This window comes from Lepisma saccharinum, unplaced genomic scaffold, assembly GCF_977018435.1.
Source record: "Lepisma saccharinum unplaced genomic scaffold, izLepSacc3.1 HAP1_SCAFFOLD_117, whole genome shotgun sequence".
Taxonomy (NCBI): Eukaryota; Metazoa; Arthropoda; class Insecta; order Zygentoma; family Lepismatidae; genus Lepisma; species Lepisma saccharinum.
Genome location: NW_028142937.1, coordinates 1007607 through 1024002, shown reverse-complemented (window position 1 = coordinate 1024002; position 16396 = coordinate 1007607). Strand labels below are relative to the sequence as shown.

Sequence of the window (16396 nt, the reverse complement as noted above, 5' to 3'; positions counted from 1 at the left end):
AATTTCAATACTACTTTATAATGTTATGACTTCTCTAAATTATCTTACAGTATATTTTTAGAGTGGAAATGTTAGGCTCAAAGATCGAAAATGTTTAATAAATTAAAAAAGTAAGTGAATACTGTTTGGCTTTAGAAAAACAGCCACAATAGAAAATATCATGCACTGGCTGATTTTAAAGATCCACACTGAGATCAAGTGATTCCCGGTATTATGAAAATGCACAGCGGTTGTTTCAATCTTTGATCCTAACAGAAAAATGAATGCACTGGGCCAGTTACAAGTCACTAGTTCTTAAAATATTTATTTTTACATATCAACATTTGTTGCAGAAAATGTATGTTTACAAATGTATAAAAATTCATGTTAAATAATTAAAGATGAGTTCAGGGAACATAACTTTTCTACAACAAATGTATATATGTAAACTATTAATATGCAGTTCTTGAAGTGGAAATTGATAGTTGGAAAGGGGGGGGGGTGCTCTTATGCTTTAACATGAAAATTAAGACAGCTTTACAAAAGTTGTTAGCTGAGGAATACCATCGTCCTGCACCCATCCCCTCACTTCGAACACTGTTAATATGTGTGTGTGTGCACATATACAAGGTGTGTAAGGTATTTGAAGACACATTGGAGGCAGTGCCGGATCTACAAGCCGCAAACCCCGCAGTGTGGGGGACCCGGAGACAAGTAAGCCTTTAGGGGGCCCTCAGCCTTGGCATATTAGAGGGTTCGCGTATGTAAAAAATAAATGTAGTTACTCAGGGGTACAGAAACGAATACAATATATACAGGTAAAGTATAGTTAAAGTTCCCTGTGTACATAGCACCTTGCTATTTAGGCACGTTTAGGGTATGTGGGGGTAGGGCCCCACAAATGCAGTGGTGGAGGTTCCTTCAACCTATCTTTAATCAAGAAAAAGTTATGACTGCATGATTGTAACAAATGTATAATTTTCCAGATGTGAGAAAACAGTGACTCACTATATATATATCACATCACCATGGGCGCCGAAACCGGGTGGGTCAGGGGGCCCGGGCCCCTCCAGTTCTTCTTGCCCCCCTCCTATAGGGACCCCAATGTATAACTTTGAACATATTACGTAACTTTTGCACAGAGAAACTTCGCACACAACAGGTGGGAAATTAGGCATAATTCTGCTCTCAAATGCACAGAATCAATAATGTGGGACTATCCCAGATAGCATGTAAGTTAACTGCAAGTTAAATAGACATTCGATTTAACTTGCAGTTAACTTACATGTTATCTGGGATCACTCAGTTTGAATGTTTTTCTTCTTCCTTTTTCAAACCGAGAATGAATTAAGGAAAGTGCTTGGTATATTATGTATGTTATATTATGAAAGGGTGCAGTAGGGGTGCCAACAATCGACCTCACGTGGATGAAAATTTTATCTTGGGCTTTCCTCCTTTTTTTTTTTTTTTTTGGTAAATATGTGTGAAGATATTAAACTTCTATAAAGGATTGTAGGAATAAGTATTATAAACCGAATATGATAATCAAATTCTCAGTCAAAAGATACATGTAATATATTATGTTGTAATATATAATCACAGTAGTACAGTGATTTTTTTGTCCAGCTAATATAGATAGATGTATCCCGGTATATGTTTTTTTGTCAAACCTAGTTATTATAATTACAATTATTCAAAGGTTAACTCAAGTTTATTAGGTCCCAACTTAAAGAAAAATACTTCTCCCCCCCCAAAAAAACAGAAAGAAATCAGTATTTATGCTTTACTCAGCTTTGCACCCCAATCTCCAAAGAAATCTATGCCTATGCACATCACCCCTTTCCTATTTTAAAAAGAAATTGAATTGAAATGAATATAATGGACATTCGCTTGGAACAAAACAATGTGGTTCCCCCTAAGCCTAACCTGTTGACTTTTGAATCACCCTGTAGGCCTTATATGCAACTTTATAATTGTAATATACGTATATACACAAGCGCGCGCGCACGCACGCATATTCATGTGTGTGTGAAGGTAGGTAGAGGGGGCCCTTTGGTAACATTTTGCGGGGAGGGGGCCAAACATTTATAGATCCGGCACTGATTGGAGGCCATACGAAAAACATCCATATCAGACGAACAACAAAATGTACTGATGTAAAACTTGGTACACAGTTGGAGTACATGGTTATTTAATACAACCACTTTCAGCTACAATGATTGCTTCAATGCAGGACTAGAAGCTTTGACATGCATGAGTTAAATAGTTGTTATTGATGTTGGATAAAGGTGACTTTCAGTGAATCACTCATATTGTAGGAATGTCGATTAGTATCCCATTCAACAACACTCCACATGCAATAATCTAGAGGATTTAGGTCTGGTGAGTTAGGTGGCCACATGTTTGGTGTGATGTGGTTGTGCAAATTGGCCGCCATCCAATCTTGGGTCGACACATCTTTGTGTGCAGGTGCTAAAATACATACAGCCTTTAATTGCACAAGATTCATAACTGTTTCCATCACCTCGATGTAGCCAGCAGCATTCACCCAAAGACTCTGTGAAAACAAGTGGGGTGGCATGATATGTTCTTCCCTATTCACCACCACTGAAACCGTAACAGTTCATGATACTTAGTATAATAACACATCAGAAGGATCAGAACATAACCAGTTGTTATTTCTTCTGCTCAACTTTTAAGCCTGGTCGGATTTCTTTGTGTCAGGGGAAAAAACCATGGCAGCCCAGTTTCTTCCGGATATTTCACCTTGTTCAGTAGTCACTTTCCTCTGAGTAGCCATTGGTGTTGTTTGTGTACCAACATGAACTGCCCTTTTCTCGTCACATGCAACTTATATCGGATGTCATCACGCACCAAAGTGTGGATTGTGTCCTCGGTCACCAGGTCTGCCAATGACCCTCATAGACGTTCCGGGATTCACATCGATGATGTCCTACCCCTGCTGTATGAACTGTGGTGTCAGCATACTGTCTGAATGCTGTGAATGATTTTTGTGTTTGGCTAAAGGCGATACATCCAACATTCCAACTCCTTCGAACTTTGTGCTCAAATGGCTTGACGACTTTCAAAAACCAGGCTATATCAACATTGCTGTGATTTGCGTATATTGCAACAGTCACAGTGTGCCTTTTTATCTCTTGCATTAGCTGATAGTCTGCCAATGTTGTTCAGAAAATATACAAGTACAGCAATTCATTTGCACAAAAATGCAGGTGAATAATTACATGTCCTCAAATACCTTTTGCACCATGTATAGTCTTCTAAGAGGAAGATTATTTTCTCCTGTAGTAAAAAATAAAGTAAAGTGCTCCCCTGTGCTTTGCACCATGCCATGGAGGCATATAGGGGGTGTGGAGTTAGGGTCCCATACTTTCTTGATCACAGCCAAAGGTGGCGGTGATGTGATCAGCATCATGCCCCTGGGCACCTTAACCCCCTCCCCTGAGTGGGCACCGGAGCCACTTGAACAGGTGGGAAAAAATCCCAGTTCTCCCCGTCAGGGATCAAACCTAGGTCTCTTGCATGCTAGTCAGACGCTGTAATGACGGAGCTACCGCAGCCAATATTTTCTCCTGTAGTCGCACCAAATTGCAATTTTCTTGGTTTGGCAGAAATTACAGGAATATTTGAGACAGATCCACGATTTTATCTGGGAATGTACATTCAGTCTGAGCATTTAACTTAATGGTGTCGAGAATGAGAAAAGCAATTCTAGACAGGCCCAATAAATCCTTATATTTTATCTGTTTAATTATATTTGGGCCACTAATAACAAATGCCATTAATTGTTCAATTTGTAAATTTGACTGAAGAAACTAGAGGAATAGAGGGAGTTCTTTCGTGTTTGTGCATCCACTGAAAAACTTCCTTCCATGTAAGATATGAATTGCTAAGAAATATAAAATATTCATGTTTGTACTTACCTGAAGATCTGCATCTACTGCTTCCTGTACATCAGTATCTACAGCTTCCTCATACAAATGCTTGAACCCTGTATTTTCAGTATTGTCTGTTCTTTGCTTCTTCCTAGCAGTCTCCTGTAATGCAATAGAGAAAGCATTGGCAACTAACTTATTTCTACTTTAAAGTTTGCTTTTCATTAATCTGATTACTAGAGGCACATATTTTTGGTAAATAAAAAAGCAAAATTTCGGTACAAAAACAGAGTCAATTTCAGGTTCAAAAGGGGTAAATAAAATGAAATTTCGCTGTTATAGCAGTGAAAAACTAGCATATAAAATGACATTTTGGTTTTAAAAATGTGAATATAATCTCATTTGATTTAAAAACTGTTCTATTACACAAAATTCGTGTGGGTATTAATATGTCTGACAAATTTACAATTCACAGTGACGTGCACTGAGGAGTAGCTAGTCTAGCAGAGATAGATCAATTAATCTCACATCTCGAATTATATTCAAATCACAATATTTATTGTCTTGTTAAAGCCACCACAGCTCATATGCAACACCTTCTTTTCCACGCACTTCTCGTCCATCGGTGTTCTCCGCGGGCAAGGCAGGCTGGATACCCTAGCTCGGTCTTCTTCAGCCAGGCCAGTTTCCAGGTAGAAACGGCCGGCCCAAGGAAAAGGAAGATTTCTACCTCTACTTCCCTTGCCCCCACGCCCCCCGCTGCAATGGTTGAAAGCCCAGGCTTTCAGGTCCCCCAGTCTATCTTCTATAGGACAGATAGGGGATTGGTTTCTCATAATTTTTTATAAATCCTCTAAAGAACACAGGGTAAAATTTTCTGCAGTACTTATGTTCTCTGTATTTACACAACCTTTTACACGTTGTACAATATGTGTGTATGTATAATATGGGATGTAGTTTTATTATTTATAAAATGGGAACGTGTTATGTGCAGACAATAATGTTATGCTTTCTTTCTTTTTTTCTTTTTCAAATACGGCATATATAATGATTAAATTACAAATATGTGCTCAGGCTTTCTCTGACTCTCGTTTTAGTAGTGTTTTATTTAAATATACTAATATATTGGCCTGTAACAGTCATAAATACGGATGTATTTATTTGGGCAAGAGAACGCGTGTTCATATTGTTGTTGGTTTGGTTTATTTTACTTCGCTTTTCTGCCACATTTGGTTATCGCGAAAATGAGGATTGAGTGATGATATGATGAAATTGGTGAAGGGACCTCATATGAACAATCCAGGCCAGGATTCGAACCCGTGATGAGTGCGCATTCTTGTCCTATGTGTTGCAGTGAATAATGAAATAATTTGGAATAAAAAATGTATCTCAGAACTCAAAAAGTCAAATGAATATCATTGAAGAAACTACAAAAAAGTGTGTTGTGTTTTGTTTCCTGTCACCAAATCAACCAAGCGCGGGGGAGTGGTTATCACAACGCGCTATGACACCAGGCGTTCCGGGTCCGAACCCCGACCCTGACATGGGCGTTCCCTGTGCTCGTCCCTTCATCAGTTTCATCGTATCATCTTCACAATTAACCAAATGTGACAAAAAAGCGACGCTAAGTAACAAAAATGAAATCAAATCATTGATCGATTGCTCACATTGGTTTATTTTACTTCGCTTTTCCGCCACCTTTGGTACAACAAAATAGATGAAGGAACACACACAAAGAACACAAATGGCCAATCCGAGATTCGAACGCAGGATCTCTGGCTTAGAGTCAAATCAAATAGTTTTTTATTTTCGAATGTGGGTGGGGGTTACGTGTACTTTTTTCTAGTACTCATTCATAATTTTGCAATCTTTTCCTGTTATTGACATTTTTCTTTTTTGTAGGAATACTGGCCCTAAAGGGAGGAGGGGTGTGACTCACACCAACCCCCCCCCTTGAGCACGCCACTGACTGCTACCCCAAGTGTCGACGTCACCGCACGTCACTGATCATGATGGGTTAAAACAAGGAGATGCATTATCTCCATTGCTCTTTAATTTTGCCTTAGAATATGCTGTTAGGAAAGTAAAAGAAACTAAAGAAGGACTAAAATTAAATGGTGTGACTCAGTTGTTAGCATATGCAGATGATGTAGACTTACTGGGGGATGATGTGAATACAATTAAGAATAATGCTAAAATATTTTTCAAAACTGCTAAAGAGATAGGTTTGGAAGTTAACAAAGAGAAAACTAAATATATGCTTACAGGCCGAAACCAAGTGTTAGGTAATAATCAAAATCTAATTATTGATAACAACTCGTTTGAACCAGTTTCCAAATTCAAATACTTAGGAGTAATATTAACAAATGAAAATTATATTAAAGAGGAAATAAAAAGTAGGCTTAATTCAGGAAATGCATGTTACTTCTCTCTTCATAAACTTTTGTTTTCTCGTTTAATATCTAAGAAACTAAAAGTTAAAATATACAAAACAGTAATTTTGCCTGTAGTATTATATGGATGTGAAACTTGGTCCCTTACATTGAAAGAGGAACATAAATTGAGAGTATTTGAAAATAAGATCCTTAGGAAAATATTTGGACCTAAAAGGGATGAGGAGACAGGTGAGTGGAGAAGGTTACATAATTTAGAACTACATAATTTGTATTCAAGTCCAGATATTATTAGAATGATTAAATCAAGAAGACTTAGGTGGGCAGGCCATGTGGCACGAATGGGAGAGGAAAGAGGAGTTTACAGGATTCTTGTTGGGAAACCTGATGGTAAGAGACCTGTAGGAAGGCCAAGACGAAGATGGAGGGACAGCGTTGAGATGGACCTAAGGGAAATCGGTAGGGATGGAAAAGAGTATATAGATCTTGCTCAAGATAGGGAAACATGGAAGGCCTGTGTTGCTGCAGCCATGAACCTTCGGGTTTAAGAAGGCTAGAGAGTTAGTTAGTTAGTTAGTCTATTACACAAAATAAACATCTCCCTTTTAATAGCACATTAAATCATTACCAGAATATTAAGTTTATTCCTGTATAATGGGGTCTGTTTTTGCTTCTCAAACGTTTGCAGCAGGAAAAATTAACATTACAATGTATTATTTGTGTTATTTCACATTTCGTATTTTCGTCAAAAACGAAATATGCATGCCTCTACTGATTACCCAAAAACCATTACTTAACATCTATAAAGATACAATTTGATCCAGAGAATGACCAACAAAACACTAGTTTCTTACATCATTCAGTTCCTTTACAAATCTGTAAATAATTTAATGTCTATTTGTGGTTTTCTAATTTAGCAGATATCCTCCAGATGTTGAGCATAATCAAAGACTGGCACAATGTATTAAGCGTGTGTAACCAAAAAAAGCACATACAACAAATAAAACAACCAGGGGCCGGTTGTATAAACATCCCTAACTGGAGATCAGATTTGATCCATGATTCGAAGATGATCTTAGTTCACACCTCTGCTTTGTTGTATAAAGCTAACTGCCGTTTTACAGATCAGGGATCAAATCTGATCTTAGGTCAGATACAGCATGTAACATTGTTATTCGTACACATAGAATTTCCGAGGAAAAAATGTCATATCTACTAGTAAATATAATCATTTTCATATGTAACTGGAAATTAATGTTAATGAAGGTTTCACCAACAAATGTCAATAAAAATGTATGTTCAAAGTGTATAAACAGATCGTATAATTTGTGTGAAAAGAGAAAAGCACACTGTTTCATGCAACATTGTTATTCGTACAGGCAAGAGTTTCAATCTTCCTCGCATAGAGCGCCACCGCTATTCGGGCGATTTCGTGCAGTTTGCAACTTCGTAACAAGTTTGAACATGTAGGCGCGCTCCCCGTCAAGTGGAATGCTGGCGTAGGTATTGTTGTAGGCCTATCGTCTATCTATCAGCGTGTTCGAAATGGGCAAGGTGAAGGAACGTAGTTCCGATCTGAAGGATGTTGTTATAAATTTGGCCCTTAGAAGTTATTCGTTAAGAAAAATTGGACAAACAGTCAATAAATCACACTCCAGAGTTCAATACATAGTAAACAAATTTAGAGAGGAAGGTTCAGCACAGAATGTGCCGAGAAAACCAAAAGAGAGACGGCTGAATAAACGTGGTGAACACTTTATTTTAAAAAGAGTTTGAGAAAACCCCCGACTAAGTGTTCCACAGTTACGACCGTTAGTAGAAAATGTTACTGGCAAGATGATGTCCGATCAAAATGTCCGACGTGCCTTGTGGAAGCATGGATATAATGGCAGAATACCACGAAAGAGGCCGTATGTAAATAAGGTGAATCGCAGGAATAGACTTTCATTCGCAATAGAGCACATCCACAAGGACCAGGAATTTTGGGATAGTGTCATATGGTCAGATGGGATAAATAGGGTCTGAAGAAAATCAAATAAAGACAATGATCACATTAACACAGTTCCAACAGTTAAACACGGTGGTGGGTCATTATTGATTTGGGGCTGTATGTCGTCCAAAGGTGTTGGTACCATCTAGTTTATTGATGGTATCATGGAAGCATATGTCTATTTGGACATATTGAAGAACAATATAAAGCAGAGTACCGCTTATCAACAGATTCCAACAAGACAATGACAGTAAGCATAAGGCGCGAGTTAACATGAATTGGCTAATATGGAATGTGCCCAAACTACTACAACACCAGCTCAAAGTCAAGACTTAAATCCCATTGAGCATTTTATGGGCAACTTTGAAGAGGCGAGTCCATAAAGCAGGCGTCAAGTCCAAACAACAGTTGAAAACTGTTGTGCAAGCCGAGTGGAATAAAATAAGCTCTGAAACATGTCGGAAACTGGTTAATTCTATGAAGAACAGGTGTCAAGCAGTAATTAAAGCCAAAGGATACGCATCAAAGTATTAGAACTGTCAGTCAATTTGAACTGAATACACATTTTTCTTTTATATTATTAAGTGTACGAATAGAAAAGTTGTATAAAAAATGGCATGTTTCTCCGGTTTCTCTTTCAGTTTCATTTAATTTATTATTGTCATTGGTTATACAGAATTTGGGTAAGATTTTATGTTCGTAATGATATTAGTTATTGAATTGTAAAGAAACAATTTCAAAAGAGTGTATTTCCTTTCAGATATTAAAGCATTTTCTTTGAAAATCCGTGTGTACGAATAAGAATGTTACATACTGTATATACGTTTGGCAACACGGCGAAGCGAGGTAAAAATCGATTCTTTCCGATATATTGGAAGTATGCTCGTTATATATGTGAATTGTCCTGCATCGTGCCGAAAAACAATTAATCCACTTTTGTGAAAAAATAAACTTTTTTTTTCTTAATTCAGACAATATTATTCTCCGACTAAAATATATTTTTTTGGGGTGAGATTAAACTAAAAAAAATGTAGGAGTTGAAACTAGTTAATGTCATTACGGTGTGTGTCAATTCGCGATTAACCTGTAAACAATCAAAGAGAGAGAGAAGTCGAATTACAATCGCAGTCTCTTTGGAAACAATGGCGGAAAAGAAAAAATATAGAGCAGCAAATTTTTCCAAAAAGGAAAAAGATATACTAATAGACATTGGGTAACATTATCGTATGGTCAAAACGGATTCCTTGAAATTTCCTTCAAATTTACAGGAGAAAGTACTTACGGAAATCATTTTCTTGAGCGTTTTGGAAGATCCTGAATGTAGATTTGATCCATTTTAATGTGAATGCGTGTTGTTTTCTGCGAAAATCTCTGTCCGACACGCTGTTTCTCCTCACGCCATTTGCTTTTTGCATGAGAGTGCAATGTTCCGTGTGTTAAGACGATGCAACCCCGTAGCCAGTGTTTCAGCCTCGCCGTGTTTTCACTAGAACCACCTGTCGAGTTCGGAACAAGCCATTTTTTCCGAATTGGTGTCACTTATCGCACAACATTGTAGCAACATTGTGTTCCGACGTCACAGGAGAGAGGTTTTTTTATATTTTTTCTTTGTAATTATGCTAATGGGACCTAACCTAACAGGCCTAACCTAACCACGTAGGCATTCATCGTCTCACGTCTGACGTCTGACGTCAATATTCAAGGTTGGAAGGAAGAGAATTACGAAAGAAAGATGATTCCGACCCGAATGGGTGTAACTTATCGCACAACACTGTAGCAACATTGTGTTCTGACGTCACAGGAAAGTTTTTTCATGTTAGGCAATACAAAGGTAACGCGTCTGTTAGCGAAAATATTATTTTTTCTTTGTATTTATGCTAATGGAACCTAACCTAACAGGCCTAACCTAACCACGTAGGCATTCCTCGTCTGACGTCAATATTCAAGGTTGCAAGATGGTTGTGCGTAAAGGAAGAGCATTAACAAATTTCGAAAGAAAGATGGTTCCGACCCGAATGGGTGTCACTTATCGCACAACACCCTAGCAACATTGTGTTCTGACGTCACAGGAGAGACCGTTTTCATGTTAGGCAATACAAAGGTAACGCGTCTCTTAGCGAAAATATAATTTTTTCTTTGTATTTATGCTAATGGAACCTAACCTAACAGGCCTAACCTAACCACGTAGGCATTCCACGTCTGACGTCAATGTTCAAGGTTGCAAGAGTGTTGTGCGTAAAGGAAGAGCATTAACGAATTGCGAAAGAAAGATGGTTCCGAATTGCGAAAGGAAGATGGACAATGAACGTGGTAAATCGCAAGGTTATTTCACAAGTTCTACACGTAAATGCGACGTATTAGCATAATTTCAAATAGGGGCACGAAAGTAGATATTTTCCGGTGAACGAGGTTGCACCACTGCATAAATCGACAAAACACTCTCAGAACGCCCCCTAAACCAGTATGCTATCACGGCCATAATGTGTTACAGATTCGAAACAACAAGTAACAGTAAGTACTCGTAAATAGAGAAAATAAACATTATCTTAGTTAGAAATGCATTATTTCGCCTTAAGAAATGTTCCGCAACAAGGTACCTTTATAAGGTATGCCATTCCCGAGGTTCCGAGATTTATTCCCATGATGCTGTGCGCGCTATGACGTCATTAAGCGGACAGAATGGAATTTACTTCGTTAGCGTTCACGGAAGCTTGCCATAAATGTATTGATTTTTATGTGTACGCACCTTTTCTTGAAGTGCCCGTATAATGAGTACAAATCATCTTGTCTGTTCTGTTGCCACGTGCAAAAATAATGGAAGGAAATCGTCTGGAATAAAATACCATTGCTTCCCAAAAAATAAGTTGCTGCAGCAGGAATGGGTGAATCGCTGCAAACGAAGAGAGAAGTTTAACGTTAACAATTCACGTGTATGTTCAGTTCACTTTTTACCTGAAGATTACAAAAGAGACCTGAAAAATGAATTATTAGGGTTGCCTTTGAAAAAAGAACTTCGAGCCGAAGCAGTTCCAAATCAGCACGTTCCTAATTGGCACGGAATGCCAAGCACATCACAAGAATCTGTAAGTAATGCATTTCTATAAATCAAATCAATGTAAAGTTAAGTTTAGATTGTGTAATGGTTCTTTGCCCTTACCCGTGTGAGATAGGTCAAGAATGGTCATTACAATTTTATTGTTACATACTTAGTGTTGGTCTTAATACTGGGTTGGAAATGTTATGTTTAACAGCCTTATTATTATCCACGCTTTTAAAATGCCTTAGACAGCAGCAACTTACGAGTTGCACAATTAACTTTTCATAAATTATTCAAATTAAAGAGGTTCAATTTGTTTCTCCAAACTTCAGACTTATTTCCACATTACTCCAAACGCCCTCCACATCATCACATGTGTAACTTCTAAAAACCACTACACGATCAAAACTCAGTTTCTGGTTATTTATTTACTAAATATTGAGAGTAATATAGACCCTTTCAGCTTTGAAGCTCAAACATCACCGAGAAATAAATACTTTGATTATCCCGTGGATAGCCAACACTAATTTTAATTTACACTTGTATTCACATTGTGCTCGTTTGTAGACAAATTTGTATTATACAATTAGTTGAGAAAATTTAATATACGACTTATAAAACAGACGTTTTGCCCTTGCACATCCTTTGAACATTCTCGTCAAACATTGAGGTTGTAGATAATAGCTAAAGAAGCGAATCATTGTAATGCATACGTATCAAAACGAATAAAGTTATATCAATGATATTTTAATTATAATATTATAACACAATATATTTTCATGGGAAGGCGAACAAGCACCAAAAACGTAAAGAGTCAGTCACATTACAATATATATTTTTCATAGCATAAATCAATATATAATTTAAAGACACCATACAAAATCTAATACTTTGTGTTTCTGGATTGAATTGAATTTATTTTATATAAGCTCAAATGAGCCACAGTGGTCCAGTCGGTTAGGCGTCTGACTGCCACGCTGAAGACCCGGTTTTTCCATCTTTATACCGAAGTTCCAGAGTTCAAGTTCCAGCGTGGGCATGAGTGTTCTTTGTGAGTGTCTCTTCATCAATTTAATATAATCACCACTTATCCTCATCGTTAGCCAAAATGGAAGGAAAGAGATGCTAAATAACAAAAACACAATTACAAAATCATCCTAATCGCAATCAACTTGGAGAATCTGAAGAGTAACGTAAAATAGCTAACATACAAATACATACCATCTGTATGAAAGTGTTAATAAACTACAGAGTGGGTGAAAAATAACTCATAATTAGAAATATTTAATAACCATAATATTAATTGATCGATTTTAATGGAACCAGTTATACGTCGCACAGTAGAATGGCACAACTTTACAAGTGCTAGAAGTTCACATAGGCACAATTGTTAAAATTCCACATGTGCCAGAACATGCCGAATGCAATTCTCCAACTGATCCAAAGTCTTTGGCTTTGTTTTATAAACTTCTTCCTTCGCCCACTTCAACACTTAAAAGTCACGTAGGGTGAGGTCAGGGCTTCTTGCTGGCCATTCATGTGGACCGCGACAACCCAGCCAACGTCCCGGTAATTTGATGTCGAGTCAGTCACGAACAGTGCGTGCAAAATACGAAAGGGCACCACCTTGCATGACTATGACTTCATTTAAGTTTTAATAGAGAGTTATTTCTCACCCACCATGAACTTAGCAATTATTGTGATACTTACAATATTGTCTTTTTTTAGGTTGAAGCAAGAAGACAGCGCCTTCAATCAAGAGAGATAAGAATCAGGGCAATGTCGAAGCTAAAGGGACTCTCACCAATTAAACTAAAATGCAGTCAAATGACTAATACTCAACCTATCATAAAGTTACAGGAAGTTACTGAAGCTCGTGAGGAAATTAACAAATTAAGATCTGAAATCGAACGTTTAAAGAAGATTAATTCAGCGAAAGACACGGCGTTAAAGAAATACGATGCAGCTTTAAAGAAAGCAAAATATTTAGGTTCTGTGAAGAATGCACGGAAAGTGCTATTGACAAAGACTTATAAAAACAAGGTAGTGAATAAGGAAGTATACAAAATATTGTCCAGGTGTTTTACAAAAGGGCAGGTTAAGTGCTTGTTAAGTGAAGGGAAACGAGTGAGGTGGAATTCAGAAGACATTGCAAATGCATTAGCTTTGAGGGCTCTCTCAACAAAATCATATTCATTTTTGAGAAAACGTAACGTTCCACTTCCTGGACGTTCAACTCTTCAAAAGTGGACTAAATCATTTAAATGCAGACCTGGAGTTTTAAATGAAGTATTATGTTTATTGAAAGCTAAAACAAGTGATTTTAGCGACATGGAACGCCTTACTGTACTTTCGTTTGACGAAATGAATATTGACTGTCGCATCTGCTACGATTCGTGTGATGATAAAATATTAGGACCACATAATAATGTCCAAGTAGTCATGCTTAGAGGTTTGTGCGTTCAGTGGAAGCAACCTGTGTATTATGATTTTGATATAACCATGACAAGTAAATTGCTTCAAAATATTATCGAAGAATGTGAGAAATCAGGATTGAAAATTGTAGCAGTCACGTGTGATATGGGGGGAAAGAATGCCAAGGTGGCGAAGGAATTGTGTATTGATACATCGAAAACTTTTTTTTCGAACCCTGTTGACTCTAACAGGAAGGTGTGGTTTTTCTACGACGTCCCCCATCTTCTAAAGCTTTTGCGAAACCATTTTTTAGACGAGGAATTTATTTTACCCAGTGGTACAGTAATAAAGAGAAGTCTCATAGAAGAACTTCTGGAACGCCAGGCATCAGAACTGACAGTAACTCATCACATAACAGATGCTCACATAAATGTGAAAGGTCGTGCCCGTCAAAATGTAAAAATGGCTGCAAGATTATTATCTCGCCACACAGCATGCGCCATACAACATGTGTTACACAAAGACCGTGAAGCAAAGTTCTTCCAACTAGTAAATGATGCCTTCGACGTATTAAATTCTAGACGTCCTTACGACAACAAAACGCCATTGCGTAGTGGTTACGGTCTTAATATCCAAAGTCAAGAAAATACCATAAAGAGGTTTGCAGAAATTTGCTCACAATTGCGTGTCGGAAAGAGAAGTAGCATACTTCCATTTCAAAAAGGTTTCCTAATATCAATAAAATCTGTGATTAGTTTATTCGAAGAAGTCAAAGCATTCAACGTACCATATATTCTTACCTCCCATCTGAACCAGGACTGTTTAGAAAATTTGTTTTCACGAATCCGAGGTCTTGGCATTTTTCATAATTGCCCGTCACCTTTCGAGGTACGCAATAGAATTCGGTTGCTCATTATGACAGGAAATGCTTACGACATTCCCCTCTCTACAAGTGCTCCAGTTTCTGCTTCTGAAAAACGCCAGGAATGTGCAGAAACTACCGAAGATCAAGAAGAAAACTTAAAAGATTTTATAACTAATGAACTTTTTATAGGAATTGTTGATGAGAAAAATGTAACATCTTTTCAGAACACGTCACAGGTTACAGTAGATCTAGACTTACTTTCACATGAGACCTTACATGCAGACTCGACAACTTTACAATGTGATCAAGACGTTAATTTGGATGCATTGCGTTATCTTGGTGGATATATCGCACACAAGTGTCGCCATATCAACAAACATTTGGGAAAGCCAGGCACAACATTTCCAATTCCTGACGAAAGTTCCAGTGACAGTGATTGGATAGCCATTATATCTCGTGGAGGGCTTACAGTTCCATCAGATCAATGGATGGACACCATAAAACAGTTTGAGATTGCATTTGCACTTTTCCACGGAGAAAGATATGCAAATGCTCCCAGCGTTATGACTTCGTTGTGCAAGATATTAAAGGAAAAATTCCAGGATATTCACGAGAAAGTTATATCAGAATATGTCCGGACAAGAACTTTCATTAGAATTAGACATTTAAATAAGTCTCTCCAAACAGATGCAATAAATAGGTCAGCAGCAAAGAAAAGCCGGCAGTGGACTACATCGACAAGAAATCACGCAAAATAATGTATGATGAAATAAAAACTATGCATTGTTTTGGAATAAATGTATTCTCCTATCGCGTATTTCATCTCTTGTTATCAAATTAAATTAACAGTTTTGGTCAGGCACGTATTTAAACATTTATTTCGGGGAGGGCGAACCAAGTGTCTCAGAAATAATAATAATAATATAAACGCTTAAATTAAAATAATTATATTATTATTATATTAAATTAAAATAATATTAATTAATAAATATTAAATTAATATTGTAGGTAAAAATCGGTGTAAGAATAGAGATATAAAAGCATGTATTCATTATCTAGCCTACGTGTAATTAAGATCGCTAAATTTGTATAAAAGCAAATGCCCTGGCAAGGAAATCAGGTTCGAATCCCGGCCTGGGTATGGATGTTTGTGAATGTCCATTCATAAATTTCATCATCACGACTCGTCCCCATCTTCGCAATTAGCCAAAAGTTGCAGAAAAGTGAAGTAAAATAAACCAAATAAAAAAAATAGATTTAATATTTCATATTTGTGTTGATTGATTGAATTCGCGTTTTAAGTCCGCTTTTTGCACAGAAAGGCTAATTGGGACTGGACCTACAGTTTAAAGTTGGATCCGAACCACTATGTGCCTACACCGGGTATCGAACCCGGGACCCCCTTGACTACAAGGCGACGGCGCTACCACTAGGCCATCTGGGAGGCCATATTTGTGTTGCTTCACAAGACTTATTTTCTAATTGCGCACTGTATTATTAGTAAAACACATTTTATGTGTGTGTTGGATATGGTATGAGATTTAATTAGGAAAAGCGATGGATAATGTAATATTTATACAAAGTAAATTAATGTATTATGTTCTTACAACAAATGTAACTATTGCAGAATAGGAAGCCAGTGCCAAAATTCCTTTTTTTTTTTAATTCCTCGCAGTAGTAAATATTGTTACAAATAAAATTTAAAAATTTAGATCCTCAACTCAGGTGGATAAGAGACCAAATTATAATTCTCAGCTTGCATTTACCTCCGATTATTAGAAGTATCATTCGACCGAAAAGCAATCTCTGACTGTTGGCTGG

General features: G+C 37.3%; 1 protein-coding gene across 1 annotated transcript in view; it reads right to left on the bottom strand.

Moving 5' to 3' along the window:
* Positions 1 to 14570, bottom strand: part of LOC145982327 (uncharacterized) — a 111074-nt gene extending 96504 nt beyond the window's left edge. The window contains exons 1-2 of the mRNA XM_083115888.1: positions 14511 to 14570; positions 3924 to 4037 (exon numbers count right to left, since the gene is read on the bottom strand). Coding sequence (XP_082972014.1) covers positions 3924 to 4037; positions 14511 to 14570 — 174 coding nt within the window. The remainder of the gene's footprint in view (positions 1 to 3923; positions 4038 to 14510) is intronic.
* Between the last annotated feature and the right edge of the window lie 1826 nt (positions 14571 to 16396).